Consider the following 24,761-nt stretch of genomic DNA (forward strand, 5'->3'; position numbering starts at 1 on the left):
TAATGTATATACTGTGTGTATGTATATGTATATATTTATATATATATATATATATATATACAGTGCATATATATATATATATATATATATATTAAGATGGAATGATTTTAGAATTTTAGATATTGAAAAAATCTCTTTTCTTTCCTATTTCTTTATTAAAAATAGATCCTGAATATTTACAAATACTCTACCTCCTGCCTCCCTGTGAAGTTCTAGCATATGCTGTAGATTGTAGCTGTTACTGTAAATGATAATAATGGTGATAAAGGAGATGCTGGCAGACAATCACAGACCCTGAGCTGCCACCCATGCCAATGCAGCTGCTCCCTCCACACACTGTGATGAGGCTGGCAGGGGATTGGCAGGGGACTGGCAGAGTATGGCAAGCAGCGCACAGCCCCAGGAGAAGAGGCAGAGGGAGGGGGAGGTGGGCGGTTCTCGCGATGCTTTCTACACACAGCTCAGTCCCCGACTGTCACAGAGAGCGCAGCATCCTCTGCCCGAGCAGCCGCTGCAGGAGGAGGTGATAGAGAGGAAAAGGAAGCGCAGCCCCTCATCACAGGGACTTTCTGAAGAGCAGCAGCCAGTTCTCCTCCAGTGCTGACAGTGAGCACGTCGCTGGCTGTTATTGGTCTGTCTGCAGCTGCAGCACAAGGTGTATTCGGGGAGAGCTGTTTTTTGTGAATGGTGCCGGCGCACACACACTGCGATCTGTTATCGATCGGGATATAGAATGCTGCGGGATTCTAACGGGCTGTGACATTGACAGGAGAGGGGCTTGTTGGAAATAGAGGGGGCAATGCCTTGTCTGCCTCAATACTGATCCCCACTCCACATCTCACCTCTGATCGTTATTCACCCCCCCCTGGGGAACTTTCAAGCTGCACCCACTTGAATTTAGAGTCCAGATCCTACATAAATGGGTGAGTGCCGTTACTTACACATCTAATATTTCACATTGGGGCTGAGGGTTGTGTGTGTTTTTTGGGGCATGGAGGAGGAAAAGTTGCTTTTCTTGGAAATCTGCTGGTCCTGCCATGAACAAAGAATAACCTGCAAATGAAGCACATCAGACCCAAAATATGGAAACACGCTGGCTTTCCGCTCATCATTGTTGCTCGTTCATTATGATTGCCGAAGAGCAATTGCAGTGACCAAAAATCCATTGCCAAATTCCAAATACCCCATTTGCTTCTTATGAATTGCAAGCTCTTTGGACCAGTATCTGTTATCGCCCCTTTGGTGCATGCCAATGCTGCCGTTCATACTGATATGGTGTCCCGACCTACAGCGTGTTCTGCTGCGGAATATTCCGCTACATCATGAATTAGTAATAACAGGTTCAGCGACCGTGATGAGGTGGGTCTGACCCAATCTTTGGCAGTGAAAGGGTTAACTGTGCCAAATAACCCACCCAGTGCTTTGCTTTTCGCCTCATCAGTAGTGATGGTGGCATTCGGGGGTTAAAACTCTCACACGATGGTACAGTGGCACTGTGTGGCATTGCTATGCCATTGTGTACCTATTAACCCATTATTGTGCAACATACTGAAACAACAAAACACACCTATCAATTGAATGCATAATAATAATACCTGATTTTGTCCATGGATCAAGCATAGTATTTACTATATACATACACACACACATGTACATATATATATATATATATATATATATATATATATATATATCCATGTCTCTCTCTTTATATACATATATAATTTATCATAGCGTGAATTATACTTTGATCGATAACCAAAAGAGAAGTGCCAGTGCTCATTTCTATTGTTTGTGTGTGGCTTTCCACTGCTACCTGTACATTTCATTTAGAGAGGCAAACCCTTAATGTAAGTAGACAACCCAGCTTGTGGAATAAACAGAATATACCATTGTTTGTTGTTACCGAAAAAGGAAAATCTTACTGTACAAAAAGGGCACCAAATAAATTAACCCTTTTTTACTTCTTTATAGGGCCATCAGTGCATTGTTGAGCAGTGCATTGTGTGCTTCCTTAATGGCAGGTAAAATAACACTGTATAATTGTCTATTACAATAAATGTAAAGGGAAAGGAGGCTGGCTAAAGGTTATGAGAGTGGCAGCACCTAAAAGTGGATTCTAAAGATCGCCCATGAAAATTGGAAGTCTTGTCACTCAACGTGGTGCAAGGTGCTTTTTCTCAGTAACATGAAAGAGACAATTTGTCTTGTTGGAAAATTCCCATCTGATGCCGGTATGATTTGGGAATGACTTTGAAGATACCCTAAGACATCATTAAAAATCAGAGCACAGCCCTCAAAAAACACTACCTGGAGACAGTATGTTTCAAGTTTCAAGGAGAGTGAATGGGGTAACTTTAGTAAAGGTCTTTTAAATAACCCTTTAATTGCCACCGCGGTGAAGATCTAACGGCGTGCCTGACTTTATAGTTGTAACCTAGACGTTTAATTCCCAGTTTTGAGAATAAAATAAATGGCACGTGAAGTAAGCACTACAGAGACGTTCTCTATACAGAATTCACAATACACAGTTGTTATATATCGTACTAACATATAGTTAACATTTGCTTAATTGTATCTGTATTTTAATTGGCTACTGTAAAACAAATGTCAGTTTTAATATATATGTTCTCAGTATCTAAATTGAGGATATTTAAGATGTAATGTATAAGGAGAACATTTTTGGACTTTCACTGTATGAAGGAAACATGTATGTTGCATGGGTTTAATGTACTAACATATTACTGCCTTTTTTAACAAAAAATGTCAATTAATGATTGATCAGAATAAACAGTAAGAAATAATCCTCTAGTATGAATTACGTAGACAAGTAGGACCATTGTCAGAGGGAAAATGCACCAGGGTCTCTCGAAAAAAGAGTGAACCTCATTGAAATAGATTCACTTCTGTATGTTTTTGTTCTCGGGGAAATACACAAGAACTAAAGACTTCTTCAAAGGACTGCACAAAATTGCGGGAAATTAATCTGCCTCTGGGACAGAAGATTTTGTTTCAAGAGTAAAAAGGTGTCACACTAGATCATGGATTAGTGTAGTCCAACTTGAATTTTAGGCTTTTTCAAATGAAGATCAGAGGATCAACATCAAGCGTTACACAAAAACAGGCTCTTTGAAGTCCAGGATGGTATCCTTGTCTTACGATGCCCACAAGAACTTACCAGATAGGCCAAATAAAAATTTTAACAATGAGCTTTCTCTGTGGCGCTTTATACCCCATGTAGCCCACATTGTAATGGCATAGCAAGATAACTTACAGGGGGAGCCAAGAAAGGCTGAGTTTTTTAGGCCCTATCTATATATTGGCAGACTACATAGGCTATATTCTATATTACATTTTAGAGCCTATTAACCCCTTAAGGACAATGGGCGGTCCCAAAACCCATTGAAAACAATGGGGTTTGAGCCCGTACATGTACGGGCTTTGTCATTAAGGGGTTAAACAGCATTTGATATATTATATCAACCCTGATATATACCCTGATATGTTATATATTTTAAGGATAAATCTCCAATGAAGTTCTCCAACTGAACTCCAATGTTAAAAAGGTCTGCAACTGTACTAAAGGACACAACAGTTATTGTGTGCCCTATAGGAAACTGATGCAGCCTGGTGTAAATATCAGATATGGCGCTCCAGCAGTACTAATGACCCCTTCTATGTTGCCTGTTACTTGTGCTACTGTTCCCATCATGCTTGGCAGTGTACAGTCGGAATTATCACAGGTGATGCAGTGATATCTCTGGTGTAAGTCTTCAACCACAGCAGCAGCAATAAAACTTTTGTAGAATGGGATGATATCCCTTGCAGAGGCTTTGTAAGGGGTGGTTTAATAGGCTGAAGCCCTACTTCTAGGACAGCGGTGATGACCCTAAGGCATATGTGCCACAATGGGCATGCCAAGGCTTCCTTTCTGGCATGCAGCCAGGTTGCTGACTGACCAGTTAATTTTTCAATGGGACAAAAATAAAAGGAACGCGAGTTCTGTTTCTACAGACCTCTGATGTCATATATACTAAGAAAATGAAGTGATAAAGAAAATGAGGAGAAAGAAAAGGGAGAGATAGAGAGTAGAGAGAGGTAACAAGAAAGATGAGTGATGGGGAGAAAGGGGAGAGATAGAGCAGCAACTCATGAGTTCCATCTGAAAAGCCACTGAACACCTGGAACCTTTGATTATACAACCTTTGTTTGTTTAATCGGCCCATAAAAATGTGGTATAAATATTTTAACAATTTTAATCCCCCAAATATGTGACAAAAATTGCTACCACATGCTTATTAAAGTCAACAGAAATATGTTTATAATTTTCTTTAATACATGTCATTATGCCACATTCATATTTTTAAGGAAACATGCTCACGATCTTATAAAAAGTGTTTTTGACATATGTTATATTTGTGCATAAGTGTTTAGCATGTGTGTAGGAAGCCTCTTTTGGAGACCTTGGTGGTTTGAAATGTCATAGACTGAGAACAAGAAAAGCATAATATTAAGACACAGTTGAGTCACCGCTTAAGGGCCTCTCGCCCACGTATAAAATCAGTATATCAAAAAATAACCCACCTATAAACACACAAGAAATGTGATGGGAGGCAGAGAATCACCAGCCCAAGATGCATGTAAAAGGGTAGGTTGGAAATAGAGATACCAACTGATACTGACAAGGCCTAAGAGAGGATGAAGTGCATATCTGAATTATGGGTTATTTCTCGGGGAGATGATAAGCCTCACAGTTTGGGCCCTGGCCCCTCTTATCAGCAGGATCATTCTGGTTTGCTGATGGGAATACCCCAACGTAATGTCCCATGTATATATAAAAACATTTCCAAGATGAGCTTACCATAGAACAGTCTATATTACTAAATGTATACCAGGAGGGTCAGTATACATCCTACTGAGACCTTATCCGGAATTATGTAACAACATTTTAGCCAATCATTTATCAACATTAGGCTTGACATAATCCCCGGACAGTTACTATGGCAACCTTGTATAAGGGATAGGGAACCAGCTAAGGGTCACAAATAACTGGTTAGTGGGTCTCAAAGGCATTTCATACAGCGGTGTGCCCATATAGCTCATATGGCTATGCACAGATGCTGTGTTCACATATAGCTTATGTATATGTAATGTATACAAAGTAGGCGAACGTTGAAACTGGGACCAAATGAATGTCAGTGAAGTAGTGTATAGGCAGTGGCTTTAATAGGTCTTGCTTCTATGTTCCTTCTATACGGTGTGGACGGTGGCAGGTTTTACAGAATTAGGGGTCAGACAAGCCCCCTTTGCTAGTTCCCATCCCCTTCGCATCTTCTCTCACTATACCCATGCATTTACTTTCACATGCATAATTTATTGAACATTGTGGCTTATTAGTAAGATATTACACAACTGCACTAAAGTTGTCGTTTTCTGAGTTTTTACGGATTTCAGGAACTGTTTAGGGAAAAAACTATTTAATGATGACGACCCCTTCATGGATGGCCAGAGTTTATTTTTACAGAACCAAATTATAAATAGCTGGCAAGATGGCTCCACATGTAATGGGGTGAAGGTAAAAGGATATTTTTTGTGGACTCATATGGTTTGAAAGACATAATATTGTGGTATTGTGAGTCAGTTGAAGCCTCGCATTGGCAGTGGGACTGAACGTGGTTGTAATCTCAATGTCTATAGATGGATTTTTTAAGTGACCATTCCTAAGAGTAGTGGAAAGAGTCTGAATTAAAAAAAAACATATGCCAAGAGTCTTACAATGCCTTTTCAAGCAGTCTATACCTACATTCTTAATTTTCTACATAGCATTTTTGTGTTTGAATTGCATTTGCTTTGTATACAAGATGGTCAGGTTACAACTTTTTATGCTTAGTTGAGTTAAACCTCGTGCAGGTCTGTCATCTCATAGCTTTTACTGTATATTGTTGACATCATAGAAAGAAGGTCTTTGATATTGTTAACAAGTAAGGCACAATCCAGATTCAGTTCTAGAATTTGTATGCTTATATCTTGGATCTAGTTATGAATCACACTGATAATTCTTACACTTACAAAAATGTGAAAATGATATGAAGAGATTGCTGTTTAATAAAAATGTTATCAGAAGTATATATATCTATATATCTATATATACATATATATACATATATACTGTATCTTGGCTGAAATTCTCTGGTCTCCTAGCTACAGTACCCGAATGTGATATACTTAAATCAAAATATGTTTGCCCAAAAAGGGCTTCATTCTTGTCTTCAATGAACACTCGACAGGAAACCATAAAAACACCAGCGCTTACCTACTGCGTTTCATCCCAAATGGACTTAATCGTAGCGTGATATTCTTATTGTCAGCTATGTACATAGTAAATTGCATTTAGTGCGTTTGAGTACTATTTGTGAACCGCCCGATCTCTATAATCTATATTGAAGAAGTTTTGCAGTCCTTCCCCTATGAAGCACCAAGTGGTAGGGAGCTCCTGATTCATTCATACATATTGCACGCTGGTCGTTAAGGTCTGTTGTACTACTGTACTTATTGCGCATTCTCTTTATAACACTGTATACTGTAAAGCACTAAGTACGTCTGTTATTGCTAAATAAATATATACTATACACAGGAAGGACTATTAAACAGCTATTATGCAAGCCAGTCCCTACTCTGTATCCATCAAATCTTAGATTGGCTAAAGGGTACCTATCTACTAACCTAACATGTCTTTATTGATTTCCTTAGTCAGCACAATAAAATGCCCATAGATCTATATGGGCATTTAAAAAAATAAATAAATCCTGTTCTCAGTCGAATACGTTCAGCGTTTCTATTGCGCATAGTCTAGGAGAGATGCAGATAACGGCACAGTGTCACATGATTGATTCACTGATTCCTAACCTTCTGTTTCATGGCTAGATTTGAGTGAAGCCCAGGGTGGAATTATACAGCCCAAAGAGTTCCAGATGGGAACCGATGAATATGAGACTGAGGAGGACAACACACCCCAGATTCAGTATGCTTATACCGAGCAGAAAATCTTTTTTATTTTCCTTATGTTTACAACTCACATATTGGAAGATTGATAAAGACAGCTGCATGATCTGAGCTGTGCCTGCCTGATCTGTGAAGATGAAAGAAACATTATAAAAACTGTTTGGCCTTCATAGTATAAAACCTCAGACATGTGTCCCGGGTTCCTCTTGTTGCCAAATTAACGAGGAAAGAATTTTCTTCAGTTAAGTGGACTGGCTAAGGTAATACCCAGTTTGCGGACAATTAAGTCAATGGATACTAAGATGAGCAGACATTTGCTTTTTGAATTAGTTGATTCCCAAAGTGGTCACTGTAGACTGTGACCCTGCTTCATAATCTAAGGTATCACCAGGATCTTACATACATGTTCCCCATTCCCATGCATGGCTCTTTAAATGTATGTTTGCGGTGAGGGTGGTGGTTGAAATGTAATAAATAAGTGTTGTTTTATCTCCTACTTCAGTATGTTTCCTTCATTATGCTAATTGTGACTGATGGATTTGGGTCAGAAGTGTTAGAAATCTGCTAACATTTTGTACATGACTGTATCCCCTTGATACGGGTTCTTTTAAAGTATTCACAGTGAATTAGTACCAGGGCATTATTATTAATTTGAGTCTTTTTTAGTATAATTTTCAATAAAGTGGTGGTAATACTTTGTGGTTTGGTAGGTATGTTGTGTTTGTAACTATATATTATTATATAACAAACCTTTAGCCAGGTAACTAAGATCCTTCAGAATGACAGAGCGTAATGTTTTGGAGTATAATGTAAAGACTTATCTGTAGGTACCTCTTCCTAGTCTTATAAACAAACTGGTTCCTTTATCTGTTTTCTTATGTAGAACAATTGTCATTGCAATGATTTTAATAAAGCTACCCCCATACAAAAACAGTGTGACAGCATGCCGCCTAGTTGCCTGCTGGCACAGAGAACCGCTAATTGAACTGTTTATGGCGGCACCGTCGGTTTGTTTGACCTGACAGATTAGAAAACTACGAGGAAATACCCGGCATTGGATTTAACGTTTGACAGATTTAAACCTCTCTGCAGAGATCACAAACACATTACTTAGCAGTGACCGCTGGTCTGGAATACAATCGTAATCCAGAATATGATATACTGACGGCTTATGAGTCAGGGAAGTAGAGTGTCTGATTGGCAGAGAAATAGACTTTCCATAAATTTCCATACATTTCATACCAGTTTGAACTGTGGAGATATTCTTAATGCATGCACACTTTGGCCTTTTCTGTTAATTGTTTCTGTTTGTGTCGGTATACCATGTTTAAAGAGCTAGAAAAACATACTTGAGGTTCTTTCAAAACCAGACAGAATAAATGATAAAATCAGACTGATAAATCAGATAGATTGATCTCAATGGGTGCTGTTGCCTGTGGCAGATACCACCAGAAGTGATGTAAGAATTGTCTGGTGTTCCATTTCATGATTGTGGAAATCATGCAGTCAACTATATAGTGAACCAGACCGTATGAAGAACCCAGCTCACCAAGGCTTGCAGTCTAAGGTGGAAGAGGAAACAGATAAAATGGTAACTGATTCTAATTTTAACGTGGTCCAAGTGAGAACACAGTGACTAGACCATGTAGATCTTTTAAGTATTAACCAATATCGTCAGCACAGATATGAAGAAAAGAATCATTGTATAGTGACACGCGGCTAAGGAGAAGATGTGATGAAAGGACCAGGATGGTTTTGACTCTAGTGAAGTAGGGTATGTAGTAAGTAATGTTATGAGAAAGCAGAAGAGCTCAGTGTAGTAGGGTAGAATATCTGACAGCTATACAATAGGTTTTATTAAGGTATCTTACGGTAAAGGGGGACATAACTTCAAGAAAGAATTGTTTTTGGTGGCTTAGGTGTAGTCTGTAGGATGGGTTGGTCAGTAGAATTGGTGCAGCAATGAGAAAGAAGATGAAGCAAAAATAAAGGTATATATGTAAAAGAGTAGTATTAAGGAGTTTAAAATTAAACATTGAGCACATTGGCAATTATATACAGATCTGTGGGGAGGGCTGGTATGTATGATTAATGACCGTGGCATTGAAGATGGGATAAAGACAGGAAGCCTAGATAGGTGGGGATAGCTGAGACCAGAAATGTCAATTGCATAAACCCGACCTCTAAGGTTGTCTTGTACGAGAAATAGGCTGACATAAGAAATATGTAGGATGAATAATAGTAGTAATAGTAGGAATTGAATTAGAAGAACAAAATCGAGGCCAGAAGGTTCTGCCAGAAAAAAAGGTGTATTGGTTTTTAATAGGTTACATTGTGTAATGTATAAAGCTGTCACTCGGATTTACAATGGAAGCTCCTGACTTTAGAGGGAACTCCTAAGACAATCATACGGTACAACACTTAGAAATGTGTAAGGTGAGCAGACAGCTCCGAGGGCAAGACACTAATAAGATGTTGAACTTGGTTCTTACTAGGTGGCAAAAATGATTTCCCTTCCTTGGAATATTATGTGTACACTGCTCAGGATTTACAGCACAGATGTTAATGGAATTTAGCTTCAATTTTTTGTATACACCTTACGTTAACAGAATGCATTTGGCCAATTACAAACCACAGTATATTCTTCCACTGCAAACAAGATCGTGTCTGTCTCAGAGGTCATGTAAATGTTTATCTGTGTGTTTAAACATATGACTCCTTCCTGGTGTAGATTGCATGGACTCCCTTTTCTCTAAATGTTATAATCTCTTATCACCTTAAAGGGACATTACATAAAGTGTATATTAGTATGCTGTCCGCGTGGCATTGGATTAATCTGAAGGGGTGGTGGTATAAAAGGTTTATTCTGCCAGGACATTCTGTGAAGCTTGGTATATATACGTTTACTTAGGGTACATAGGTGTCATTTTTTTGTTTAAATATGCTCTTGGAAGTGGATGTGTATAATTTTAATATGACAGTAACATGTCACCAGGTGGACTGAATGACCAAATTCAATATATATAAAACCAACCGAATATAGGGAGCTCGGTGATCCCGGAGAAAGACTCACAATGTATGGAATATCAATTTAGACACATATATTTGTTTAAAAATACAATACAATTGTAACTGTGTTCTACAAGAATGAAAAAATATAAAAACAGGGTACTTAGCTTTTTAACCCTCTATTCATTCCTCGGAACACATATGTGGTAGCTTCCCCAAGGACTCTTCCAAGGACTCTTCCTACTACAATCTTGTGAGTGTGGCACAACTAGTGGGGGCTGTTTTAAACCTTTTAAACGTTATTGCACCATTTGTGGTTTTTATTCTTTTTACAGAGTATTTTTAAAAGCTGTATCCCCAGAATTTGTTCTGTTTTATCCACATATATTTGTTTGCTATGTGTTACTAAATAAATGGCTTTGTTTACAATGCCATCTGAGAGGGTAATATATAAGACAATCATTCCCCTTATGTAGGCCTTATGTGATACTTTCCAACTACTGTATATTCCAGAGGATGCAGATGCACAATGTAAGCAAAAGCATCCAGTTTAGACATATTGTAGCTGGACTGTGATCGGATATTGCAGTGCTAGCACATAAAGTGACGTGGCATCACGACTTTGCCAGCTGATCCCTGTCACATTCATGTCCTTCATGTTGGCAGTTCTTGCATTATACTCTTGTATTCATTTTTTCATAGAAATAAAACTATGAAGGTAATAGATTCTATTGTAAATGTGTGTATGTGTGTGTGTGAGCAGTCTGTCAGCTGTCAGAATAATAACATCATGACGGGCTGCTTTGTGATAAGTGGAATTGTAAATCTGTATGGACAACCACCGATACATTGTGATTCACCTGAATGTCTATGCAAGAAAGCTGCGGTGAGTCATTTGTCAATTCTATAATTCTATGATTAATACATTTTTTTAAAAAAGGGCAATATAGACACAGCACAATACAGGAAATGTGGAAGAACGTTATTAAAGCAGCATGAAATGGACACTCCAGGTGGTTTTAAATGCCATAACTTATAGGTTACAATCATATACATTAAAGTGCAAGAGATGGCAGGACTGAACCTTGTAAGCCATCAATACATGGATGGATATCTAGCTGTTGTATACGGTTCAGATCGTGATATAAAAGAATAATCAGTGTCTATGTTCAGTAGGATAATGTTTTAAGGATTGAACGGGTTTCCATGAGTAACTGCAGTCACTTTGCTTTTTGTGAGCATCAGATCCAAGTTAATATGGAATGGTCATCAGTGATGTCACACATACAAATTTCGCATCACACAACTTTAGGGAAACAAATGCGTTCTTTGCTGAACAGCAGCCCAGCAACTTTTTCAGGAATTTTGCTAACCAAAATAAATTAGGGTTAATTTTGTTTTCTAGTGTTGCTTAACAGTATTTCTAACACTGCACCGAGAGGCTTCCATGGAACGTGACAAAAATAAATATTTTAAAGCAGAACCATTTGGTGGGCTGGTATTTCATCAAAATATTTTGAGCAAGATAAACTGTAAAGAAAAGCATGCAAAGGGTTTAAAAATAGAACATAGGAACTTAGTCCCCGCATCTCGGATGTTTTAAACAATGTAACATGCACAAAAAAGCATGGTACTGATAACTGAGATAAACCGTCTAATAATATAACTAAATAGCACTCTAATTCGTTAAATACCGCTGGTATTGGTTCTGTCTTTAGTAAGGCCGTTATTTTAAGTTTTAGGGGCCCTCCGGCCATAATATGCACTTTAATGCCTATGGCAGCTGTGTCGTCCATTTAAATTTTTGTGGTGTCCAACCTTAAAAAAGCATGGGGGCGGATTCTGTAGTATCCCCCAAACAGGGCCGGACTGGGAATGAAAAGCAGCCCTGGAAATATTTGGACACCAGCCCCATGTATTGTATCGCGTGGTCGAGCTCTTGTGCCCACACCATCCAATTAGCTTTAAATCATTATTTTTAAAACTAAATTAAATTATTGCTTTAACAGATTGCCACATTATTATTAAAATTCCAGGAACCAAAAATGTTCAAAGACCCAAATAAGTACCTGGGAGTGGCCCGAATCTTAACTCCTCACCATCCATGTGTGCTGGATAAAGATGACATCAGTGCTCGACAGATGTATTACATTACATTACATTTATTTATAAAGCGCTGGCCGATTCCGCAGCGCTGTTACATTCATTAGAACAATTTTTAAACACATACAATAACACATACAATAACAAACTGGTGCAAAGGAGAAGAGGGCCCTGCTCTTGCAAGCTTACAATCTAGTTGTATGAGATAGAATCTTATGTGATTGGATTGGTAGTACATCAGTACACTAAAAAAGTCATGATACACCTTAAGCCATTTATCCTTTTTAATAAAACATGCAGATTGAAATAGAGTAAATAACACAAAACCTTTACTTTTCCTCACTGATTTCTGGGCCTAGAAAGTTTGAAGTCTGAAGTGACTAAAAATGTATGAGGAAGGTTTTATCTCTGGATAAGTAAAAATTAAATAGTTCTATTTATTCCTACAGAAAGTAAAGTGCCAGGAAACAGATAACCAAACACACACCAGGACAGACTCTGCCACACCGACACCCAAACACACACACCAGGACAGGCTCTGCAACACCCAAACACACACACATCAGAACAGGCTCTTCCACACAGACACCCAAACACACACACACCAGGACAGGCTCTGCAACACCCACACCCAAACACACACGCACACCCCAGGACAGGCTCTGCAACACCCACACCCAAACACACACAGACACCAGGACAGGCTCTGCAACACCCCACACCCAAACACACACACCAGGACAGGCTCTGCCACACTGACACCCAAACACACATCAGGACAGGCTCTGCAACACCCAAACACACACCAGGACAGGCTCTGCCACACTGACACCCAAACACACACACACCAGGACAGGCTCTGCCACATCGACACCCAAACACACATACCAGGACAGGCTCTACAACACCCAAACACACACACACCAGGACAGGCTCTGCCACACCGACACCCAAACACACACACCAGGACAGGCTCTGCCACACCGACACCCAAACACGCACCAGGGCAGGCTCTGCCACACCAACACGTAAACACACACACATCAGGACAGGCTCTGCCACACTGACACCCAAACACACACACCAGGACAGGCTCTGCCACACTGAAGCATAAAAATTTTATTTTCTACACTGCTTTGTCATTATGTGCCCTTTTTGTATTGATGTCCAGCCAGGCCCCTTTAATATTGATTAATGTGCCCCCCCCCTTGTGCATTTAGGCCCCCACACCCTTGTGTATTGATTTATTTGATGCCCCAGCCAACCCCCTCCCTTGTGTATTGATGCTCCCTTTTGTATTGGTTAATGTGATGCCCAACACCCACTTGTCTACTGATGACTCCACTGCCATTTTGTAATGCCAAAACCCAGCCACCCGCCCTCCCTTGAATATGGGTCCGCTTTCCTATAACCCCTAACTAGTTTTTTGGTAATACTTTTTTGTTTTTTTCTTTTTTCCTGCTCTTCTCCAATGTGACAACCCTCTCCTTGTCACTAGGAACTCTTCTGTGAGCCCACCCCCTTGAATGTCATGTCCTCAAAGCGCCTAATTAAGTTAAAGTGGCCGTTGGAGGCGGTCTTACAGCTGTTTTGAACTTTGTGGCTGGGCGGCCCCATTGAATGTTGGTCTGCCGGCCCATGGACCGGCTGGCCCACCAGGAAATTTCTGCCCCCAAGTGTACTTTACCCACCTCTCAGCTATCGGCCAACCACACGACTATGCCCATTATGAAACTACCTCTGGTCAGCTCCAGAGCTGGCTGTGTGAACGCTGTGGGCAGGAGTCTGTTCTGAAAACATGCACAGAAAACACTTCCATTGATTTCAATAGAATTGTCAGTTTGTCACACTCTGGAACATGGCTAAGTCTTATTGCATTCAGCATTGATGACCTGTTAGCAACTTAGCAGGCTATAGTGTTGAGTGATTGCAAGTTATATTGTTATTTAGTACTATTTTATATAGCACCATCATATTCCGCAGTCCTGTACAATGGGATTTAATCCTGAACCCTGTTGTAGGCGAGAATGCTTTAGGAGCATGTTAATGCTCATTACTGCAGTGTCATGGTGACTTACCTTTTAGGCATCAAGAAAATGGGAACTTGCGAGTTTTCAGTAACGGAAAAAGATTCTAAATATATTATGTGTGTGATCATTGTTATGGCAGAATGAGTCACTGATGCAGCCAAGCTCAGATTAATTGGCTAGTCAAGTAAGATAAATTATCCGGTGGATTCCTTTTTTCTGTAGACAGCTTCATCACATCCCATTTTACTGTTGCTGGCATACCGTTTATAAAAGCTTCTGCTATTCAGCTGGGAGCCTAACACCCACAGTACAGTGAAAATACCTTCAAGCGCTCTAATGTACAGACTGTGCCTGGTGATTGATGCCAAAAGATAGGGATTGACACTTTTTAGTGATTTGTACATTTGAACATTTTTCAGTTTTTGTTTATATATATATATATATATATATATATATATATATATATATATATATATATATATATACAGTATCTCACAAAGGTGAGATAACACTCAGCTACAATCTAAAGTAGTGAGTGTACCGCCTGTATAGAAGTGTAAATTTGCTGTCCCCTCAAAATAACTCAACACACAGCCATTAAAGTCTAAACCTTGGCAACAATAGTGAGTACACCCCCTAAGTGGAAATGTCCAAATTGGGCCCAATTATCCATTTCCCCTCCCTGGTGTCATGTGACTCATTCGTGTTACAAGGTCTCAGGTGTGAATGGGGAGCCGGTGCTAAAGAAGCTGAGGGTAAAGGTGATGGATTGGCCAAGCATGTCTCCAGACCTAAACCCTATTAAGCATCTGTGGGTCATCCTGCTCTGGTGAACTCCATGCCCAAGAGGGTTAAGGCAGTGCTGGAAAATAATGGTGGCCACACCAAATTTTGACACTTTGGGCCCAATTTGGACATTTCCATTTAGGGGTGTACTCACTTTTGTTGCCAAGGTTTAGACATTAATGGCTGTGTGTTGAGTTGTTTTGAGGGGACAGCAAATTTACACTGTTATACAGGCTGTACACTCACTGCTTTACATTGTAGCAGAGTGTCATTTCTTCAGTGTTGTCACATAAAAAGATATAAAAAAATATTTACAAAAATGTGAGGGATGTACTCACTTTTGTAAGATAATGTATATATATTTTCCAATGCACATTGAGTCTAGTGCCTTTAACTGATTCCATGCATTATTTTTTTGATTGTTGGAGCAGGAAATTTTTTTTCCCAACTGCCTACTTTTTTAAAGTGGATATCTTACTTCATAAATGGAATGGACTGGCAAATAAAAAGTTAGTTCCGCTTTTAAGCATGTCATCCATGTATGCAGAATAACATGTCAGTTAAACTCACAAGTGTCTCCCAGTAGTCTCCATAAATGTTCCTCTTGCTGAATTTAACCCTTTAGTTACTAAATACTGCTTTAAAAATATAATTCCCAGAATTCTTTAATCGTGTAACATTTTACCACTTTATAAATATTGCCTGGAACACAGAGTTGCCATGTGATACAAAAGTTATACCTATACAAGTAGGTTGTTGCCATAAAAAAACAATAACCGTTTATTAAGTGTTTTTGTGATATAATTAAACCTTCAGTGAAAATTCCAATATTACAGATCTTCCAAGGTTTACTTGCTTAACACGCTAGACAGCAAAATAATTCATACTAGTCTTGAAAGCATGACTAGGATGAATTATCTTACGATGTACCCATAACTATTGCAAATGTGAATTGAGTATTGACTGGCAACAATAAATAATGCAGCTTAAATTGTAGCTTAATTGCTAAAAAAATAGATTTGCTGCTTATACAGAGCATAATTTCCTGACGTTCACAGGCTGGTAATAACCTTCAGATGTCGTGGGGCTTTACTGCCAACTAGAACCTATTCATGGCTTAATTATCAGCTATTCACACAGGCTCAGTAACACCAATTAGCTTTCATGGCTTAAGCTTGGCAGGTACGCCGCTACACTTCACTCTTTTCAAAGGTACATGTTCGTTATAAATATTGATGGCAAAATTATCATATTAATATGTTTACCATATTAAATAGTGCAAAGAGAAATGTATGAAATTTAAGGGGGTTAAATCTGATGAACTTAAAATAATTTATTTACTGAAATGTATGTATTCGTAAAACGTAATTTATACTATTATTGTTAAAATACGTTTTCAGGTATCATCAGTAGGTAATATGTGTTAGGCATAAGGATATCTTGAATCTAAGACAAGACCAAGGACTAATTAAGGTCAGAGTCTTTACGTTGGGAAACTCACTGAGACTGGCCCTTCATAATTCAATGTGAAGTCAGTGAGTTGAAACTGCAACTCTCCTGACAACTCTCTCTTTAGTAGATAAACACATATGTAATGCATTTTCTATTTAGTGAGATTAGAGGATACCAATAATGTAGAAATACTAGTCATATGTAATTAGAATTTTATCATTACTCACATCCACTTATTTCCATAAAGAAAAATGAACGAGAATGTATTGTTTAACTCATTGGCACACAAAATGTTAAGCGAATATTCCAGATTTCCATTTAGCCTAATGCTGCAGAACAGGGGGCCGGCAGCTTTATTGTGGCAGGGAAACAGCTTTGGCACAACTGGATGGAAAATGTACGCGTGCAGCAGGGACCCAGGCGTGGAAATTGAAAAGCCTATAAATGGCCAAGATCAGGCACAGTGATTCCACGGGGTGAACTAAAAGCAAAAATATATTTATTAAACATCGGTAGCATTTGATGGAATTGATACGTACCTATCAGAGATTCTATGTCCCTGGTTCAAATATTCCAGCAATCACTGGGAAAAAAGACCAAATTCAGCATAAAAAGTGCCTGAACTTGTTCAGAAGTGGTGCTTGTGCTGAAGTAGTGTGGGAATGTGCATAGTTGTCTCCCTCACCATTGGCTCAACAAGCCAGGTTGGTTTATTGAGTGGAGGAGTTCAAACTAGAGCATTCTGTGCATTCGTTCAGACACACAATCCTACTCAGCTCGGACCTGAAATGCTTTATGCCACTCAGGCTACTCACCCACTCACTTACCTTTAGATGCTTGCTGCTCTAGACATATATATTGCTTCCGTATATTGATGTGCCAGACTTCTACTTCTGTGTGTATTGCAAGGTTATTCAGATTGGTTGATGACACCTGTTTCATTGACCAGGTAGTAACACAGAGTTGTGAATACAACATAAACAAGTGTTGTTAATTGGTTTATGTATCACCATCATATTCAGCCATGCTATACATTGAGGGCTTTCTAATACCCAGTTGAATGCACAAACAGGGAAAGGAGCACTACTCACAAGTTCCAGCAGTAATCAGAGTTTCTGCAGGTGCATGCTATGGCAGACAGTGCTGAGAGAAGACAACATAAGTGCTCCAAGATTATTTCAGTGGTACACTAGTGTATCAAATAGAGTATTAGTGAGTGTATTTATCTGAGGAGGCAACGTATCTCTTCCTAGACTTAAACTGAAGTGGTGTCTGTTTATATTGCCTCCACTCCACCTTCACCAGTCTTCTGCTGGTGGTGTCACCTTCAGATAGCATACTTCTCAAGGTGTCCCAGGTTTCAAGTACTGCAGTGCTGCCCTGGGTAGCTCCCCACTGTCCTGCTCTTGGAGAAGTTAATGGACCGGTTTGGAAGATCCTCTGATCTTCACTGGGTGTCCCAGGGAAATGTACAGTTAATGGACGTCTATTCTTTTGCTCAGGTTGATGGGTGTAAAGACTGGGTTGTGTTGCAATGAGGAGACTCTTCACAGAACCTGCTGTAGAACATTTAAAGACACAATTTAGCATTTGCTGAATTTCATCTCACTGTGCCTTTAAAAATAAAAAAAAATCAATAAACAGCATCATATGTTTAGACTTCTCACTGATGAGCTGTATACAAAAAACAGAATTAGTAAAATTAATGTCTTATGTAATGTTTCCATAAATGTTTTCTTCGTTAATAAATTTGAGAACAATCAGTTAAAAAAAAATCAACCACATTTACATTGTGAAACTTATCAGGAAATTGGCTTTTTTCAAACTACTGTGAACTATGATTATAGGTGCAACTGCATTCGTGCTCACAAGCAGCAAAAGGTTTGCAAATTGTAAGCATTACTCATAGCTTGTTTACGTCTCTAAATTATAGTCCAATATATACTAGTTAAAACCCATCACGTGTCTGTCTGATCCTTTGCCAGTATTACCGTTTATGGTGAAGGGTTGTAAATCTGCCCTTTTAGCTGGAATACAATATCACTGTTGTTTGACGTCTTTGTTACTGCTTGCAAATGTCAAGTTTTAGAGTTATTAATATATCTCATTAAAAGGATACCCAATCCATCATATGCATTTCAATGTGTGTGATAGCTGAGGGGACCCTTTTGATTTTCATTAATGCATTTACCCCCTTCTCGCTCTCAGCTATTGGCTGTGCAGGAGATGTGTTCGGATGAACGCGTCTTCTGCTACATGATATACTTACAAAGAGCCAGCTCCAGTACTGGCTAGACAAGTGTTCTGGGTGGTCTAACAAACCGCCCTGTGTTCATACATTAAAAAAAAAACACTTCCGTCAATTTGAATGGCGAGTAATGTCAGACCCAGGATAAGGCGTTCCTCTGCAGTACTGGAGCTGCAGCTTCTCATGAAGGTAAGTAATTGATTTTAATTTCGCTGGTTGAATGGATGCATAATAAAGTACTATTAAAGTATTTTAATTTGCTTTTAATATGCTTTCTTTGTTGATTAAATCGCATGAGCGTCACTTTCCTGGTGAAATTCCAAAGACCACTAACAACGTTTAATCACCTTGCTAAAGATGTAGTTTTACTTGAAATTGTTAAAAAAAAGTTTGAAAATAATCCTGATTCAGCGATTCCGGAAGGATTTCAGTTTTGCTTCCTTACTTTGAACGAACATTTTAATAGTTTTTGCCCAAATGAGCCCCACAGAGGAGCAGAATTTTAACACGCTTTCAACCATGTTGTGGTTTAACCTTTGGTGCTGTTTCATTAAGACAAAATAATAATTGCACTAAGCAAAAAAACTGTAGCAGATCTGTCTTTTTATCCTTTACGCTAAAGGTTTAATTACGTAAAAGCAACACAGAAACTTTTAAAAACGAACAACCTCTCAGTGCCTGATTTTGTGTCCCAGCAGAATTATGAATGGGACAAATCAATTTCAAGTGTGCGCTGGTGATGTCAGCGTGTGTCTCGGCCAATCAAGTGAGACCAAGAGCTGATAGAGTGATCTTCCATTACTTCACCTTCACCTTGGCTCAGAAACAGTAGAGGGGGGCTGGTTAAGATCCCCTCTACCGATCTAGGTAAAAATTGATATCAGTCACATGACTGTCTGCAGATTGAAAAAAATAACTCCAATGTCTTTTTAACGTTTACCGGACTTTAAGGAAGGGCTAAAAAGACTACTGGCTGTTGACTTACCATCTTGTGTCCCTAGGTCTGTCTATTAACATACTCCAAAATTGTGGGGGGGAAAATTGGTTGATATATTTCCAATTACACTACCGTTCAAAAGTTTGGGGTCTCTTAGAAGGGTCCCTGTTCTTGACAGAGAAGCAAGTGTCCATTAAAATAACATGAAATGGATCAGTAATACAGTGTAGACGTTGTTAATGTTGCCAATGACTATTGTAGCTGGAAATGGCTGATTTTTAATGGAAAATCTTAATAAGCATACAGAGGCCCTTTATCACCCTCATCACTCCTGTGTTCCAATGGCACGTTGCGTTGGCTAAGTGAACCTTAAAAGGCTAATAGATCTTTAGAAAACCCTTTTGCAATTATGTTAGCACAGCTACAAATGTCCTTGTTTTCCATGGCCCAATCATTTAAATGGTAGTGATGTATCTCAGAAAATTGAGTAAGCGTGCCAAATTTCGAGTGGACTAATCTCGCCTGCCTTTTGTTTATCCAGTGACACGAAGTCTGTGTTTATAAGGGTTTAAACTCTGGCAGCAAGAAGACATTTCTCACATACAACAGCATTGGAAACGTTAGAGAAACAATTTATATATAATACTTTAGTACAAATGTATCGGTTTGTCTTAGTCTGTCAATTCTAAGTTTGTGATTTACCCTGAATAAATGTATTGTAAGAAGCACTGAGTAAATTGTTGGCGGTAAATACATAAAAGATAATAATAATAATAATAATAATAATAATAATAAATTGGAAAAATGATTCATCTGGTATGTGACAGTTCCCCTTTCAGCTTTCACATGTTACGAATTCTATGGGAACTGGAACCACTCGGTCATCACTCATGTGAAGTCTTCAATTGAATCTTTCTCATATGCTCTCAAAGAGTTAATATTTCAAGAGTCTCTTGAAGAGTCCTCTCATTTAGAAAGGTTGTAGACGTACTTCTATGCAACAAAAAGCCACACTCTTTGAGCTCATTAACACATCCGCACATGGGATTACACCCAATAGCCATTTCTGGATGCTAATATTGCTACCCTGTAATAGGCAATTGCCCTTTCCATAAAGAGAGTTCAATTCTGTAAAATACAAGCAGAATGCTGAGTGTGTTTATTTAGCGGAGAGATGCCGAGTTTTCAGTAGTCTACCAGACATGTTGGAATTGGCTGCCATAACAGTGGAGAATGCTTACTGTCTGGAGCTTATTATTGGATCTGGGTACATTGCCAGACATGCAGATAACTCCTTGGAGCAGCTGCTTAGATTCACTGTTTAAAATGGATCAGATGTTTTGAGACTGTGAAAGCTTCAGCTAAAACAATCAAACATTCTCCTCTATGAAAACTGATGTGTAAATGATAAAGAATGGGATATAGGAAGATGTATTACTGAATATTACTGAATATTACTACTCCAGAATAAAACAAGATCACTTCTTCTTTCCAAAAATGGCCTTATCCAAGATTAACACTTTAATTAAGTCAAATATATATATATATATATATATATATATATATATATATATATATATATATATATATATACGGTATATATATAAACATTTTAACAAAGTCCTAAAGCCTTATGCATTCACAGTTCGACTGTATTGTAGACCTTTATTTTGGAAGTATATGTTTACATCTTGATGATAAATAATTATTTAAAATGTAATATATGTTAACAAATGCAAAACACAGTAATCATTAAATATTGTAATCACAATAGCGTTTGCAAAGGACAGCATAGGGTGTTATGCAGGAATACCTATTGGCTTTTGACCATTCAGCTATCTAACCTTCTATTAATACAAGAGTTCGGTAGAGAGTGGTTCTGTGTGGCTAACAAATTTGGCTAATATAACGAGGAAAACCAAATTTGGTAAAGATGTTATCTTTATTTGCTAACTGATACTACGTGTGAAGAAGAGACCTGGATGGTCTTGAAAGCTTGCAATCTATTTTATGCTAGTTAGCCAATAAACGTACATAAATTACAGCACTCCAGTAGCGTGAAGAATTTAATACTGTGCCAAGAAGATATTGTTCAAAATAAGGGAGTGTGGCATAAGAAGGGTCTTTTATGCTGGGATAGATGAATTCACAAACAGAGCACTCTTTGATGTTAATATATTAGTACCTCAGGGTTCAATTATAATGTGTGACTTTTTTGGTTTAATAAGATCGAAGTAAGCACTGATTCTTAGATTTCCATTTCTGAATAATAATGGAGAAAATAAACTAAGGGGGCACATAAAAGACTTCACTAGTCATTTCTATTGTCTTTATTTATAGCAATTGATATTATTTTTGTTTATGGATTTTATACATTAAGTCTATGTAGAAGTGCAACCTGCCACCATTGAATATCATCTGATACATATATATAGGACACCTGGATCCGTGCTCTTCAGTGCCTTTTATATCGTCCAACCTTTTGTGAGATCTTGCCACCCACAAATGCATGATATGATACAACGGGTGGATGATGCCTTTCCACTTAATAGAGTGTCCCTCTTTGAGACCCAAATCCCTTTAACCTTTTTGCTCCAAAGATCTAGGAGCTTGGAACTAGTGGAGGTTCTGAGTTTATCACAGTATTTTACATCCCAAAAATAGTAAAATATGTGCATATAAACAGCATAACTAATTATTTAGAAAATACATTATTCTTCTTCTAAATACCTTACTTACATAAACAGGTTACTGTTATATAGATAAAACTAAAGCTGCATAACTATATGCTTAAAGGAGAAGGGGCAGCCTCATGGAAAAAAAAGAGTAATGTTGCTTAGTATTGAGATAAAACATATTTTATCTCCTGTAATTCCAATATATTTTCTTTATCTGCGGACCAAGAGGTTGCCATTACTGTCAGTCATGTGATATTGGAGATTACTTTCCCGCTCAAACACCACAAAGAGCTGTTTCTTCATGACAATGCTAATGGAGTCCGTTCCTCCATAGACTTCCATCAGTCAGAGTGTCCGGCTAGGTGATTAAGACCGAGGCACTGTATTCCTTATCGCAAGCAGTATGATAAGGAGGATAAGGAGGATTTTGTGTAGTAGACAGGGAGACAAATGTCCACCTGCAAACATAACCGTTCTGTTTTAATCTGATATAAGTAACAAATAACCCTTAGGTTGTTCAAGGACCTAGCTTTAAGATGTTTTCTCTAGAGGAACTGTACACTTTGGAACAATTTCTAGTGCTAGACTCATATGTGCAGACTCCTAAACCAAGAGAGATAGACTCCAGAAAGCAAGTTACACCAATATTAACTATTTTTTGCATCATTCGTATAAAGATAAGGTTGCGTAAATTGTGTAAATGGCTGTATTTTGCATTGCTTTGATTTCTTCTGTCCCTACATGTGAATTTATCACCATATCTACATCTGCCAATTCATAATGATAGTAAGATGCAGATTAATTTACGTGTCCTTTCAGTACTAAAATGAAACATATTTACATTTATCATATGTCTGTCCACGTATGGTGTGTACGCTAGGTCAATATTAAAGTACATTTTAATGAGATGATTGTTTACATTGGGTAATATTCTCACAGAATATAATTCACAGCCATGTTTTTCAGGTATATTCCATTAGTCCCGTGTTTGTTCTTTACAGTAACCGAAAACGAAACCGCACCGTTACCAGAAATCCATATAATGTACAATTTCCTTATTTCTGTATAAAATGGACATGTTTAAATGGGTGGGCCTTTAAGCTTTCAGAATCAACAAGAGTTACGTTTCGAGGTCTGACGTCTGGCTGCACAGTTGCGAAACATCATGTTGGCTGTTTTTAACACCTGTTATTAACAAATAAATGGAATGTAAATATTTTTAGAGACAGCCATTTGAAATAACACAGACAAAGTTATGTAGACTTTAGTATTTATATTAAACTAGTGGTACAGGTTGAGTATCCCTTATACGAAATGCTTGGGTCAGAAGTATTTAGGATTAGGGATAATTTTGGGTAACAGATCTGTCTTCTCACCTGCGTCCGCTCCGTTGTTCAGGCGTCTCCTCGCGGGCCCAGAGTAGATCCTGTCCGTTGTTCAGGCTTTCCCAGAGCACATTCAGATCGGGAAAGGGTGCAAAAGTGCTCTGAGGAAGTTCAAACAACGGTTCGTAAGCATGAACAACGGAACGGACAGTAAGGAGAAAATGAAAAGGTCGCAGGGAAAAGATCTACTGACTACAGGAGAGATCAGACGCCTCCTTTCTGTCATGAATATCCTTTATCGGAAAAAAATTGGGATCATTCGGGATAAGGGATAACTCAACCTGTATGATATAACTGGATCTAGGAATCTTGTTATAACTCATACTTTTTTATATTTAGGGATTTTAGGCAACAAAACAATTGAATATGGTTTACTATCGTAGCAATTTACTAGCAGGGCCGTACTGGGTGGCCCAGACAAAGTGGCTTTGACACCTTAGGACCAGTGGACACCAAATGATGTACATGCAGCCACTGGCTGGATATTAGTGGCCGCACTTTATCTTCTAACCTCTTGCGTGTATCTAGCTGATCTGCTGCTAAAGCATACGTAGCACTATCGGTCACCCACTCCACAGTCTGGGCCAGCTTACTATTCAAGTTAGTACGAAAGATGCAATTTAACCTCCAATATGCAATTGAAATAGAGCGTATAAAGTTTCCACATGTATTAAGAAAACTACATTATTAAAGATATTAAAGACATAAGAGAAGACCATGATATAAAATAAGGTTTGAGGGCAATATGAGCAGGCATGCTGGGTCAAGGGGTACTGCCACAAAATTCTGTCTGTTCTCATGGTATTGTAGTACCACTGAAATTTCTAAATTGCCTTTGCTCATTGTAAGTGATTGTCTCTTTGTATCTATGTTCATACAGTGGATGCGATAGTTGAGTTTGACTACAAGGCTCAACATGACGACGAGTTGACCATAACAGCTGGTGACATCATCACCAAGATTAAGAAGGAGGATGGCGGCTGGTGGGAAGGGGAGCTGAAAGGAAGAAGAGGACTCTTCCCAGACAACTTTGTCAGAGTGAGTACAAAGAGTTCACTCTAACATAATTAAATGCATGTATTACAGCAGTCAAATCCAGTGTTTGCTCTTAGAAGGAGGAGAAATGTTAAA

The 24,761-nt window shown here is 38.5% G+C and overlaps 1 protein-coding gene across 1 annotated transcript in view; it reads left to right on the plus strand.

Moving 5' to 3' along the window:
• Nucleotides 1-500: 500 nt before the first annotated feature.
• The window catches only part of SH3KBP1 (SH3 domain containing kinase binding protein 1), a 115,910-nt gene continuing 91,649 nt past the window's right edge, over nucleotides 501-24,761 (plus strand). The window contains exons 1-2 of the mRNA XM_053457308.1: nucleotides 501-923; nucleotides 24,511-24,668. Coding sequence (XP_053313283.1) covers nucleotides 920-923; nucleotides 24,511-24,668 — 162 coding nt within the window. The 5' untranslated portion in view covers nucleotides 501-919. The remainder of the gene's footprint in view (nucleotides 924-24,510; nucleotides 24,669-24,761) is intronic.

This window comes from Spea bombifrons, chromosome 2, assembly GCF_027358695.1.
Source record: "Spea bombifrons isolate aSpeBom1 chromosome 2, aSpeBom1.2.pri, whole genome shotgun sequence".
In the NCBI taxonomy this organism is placed as follows: Eukaryota; Metazoa; Chordata; class Amphibia; order Anura; family Pelobatidae; genus Spea; species Spea bombifrons.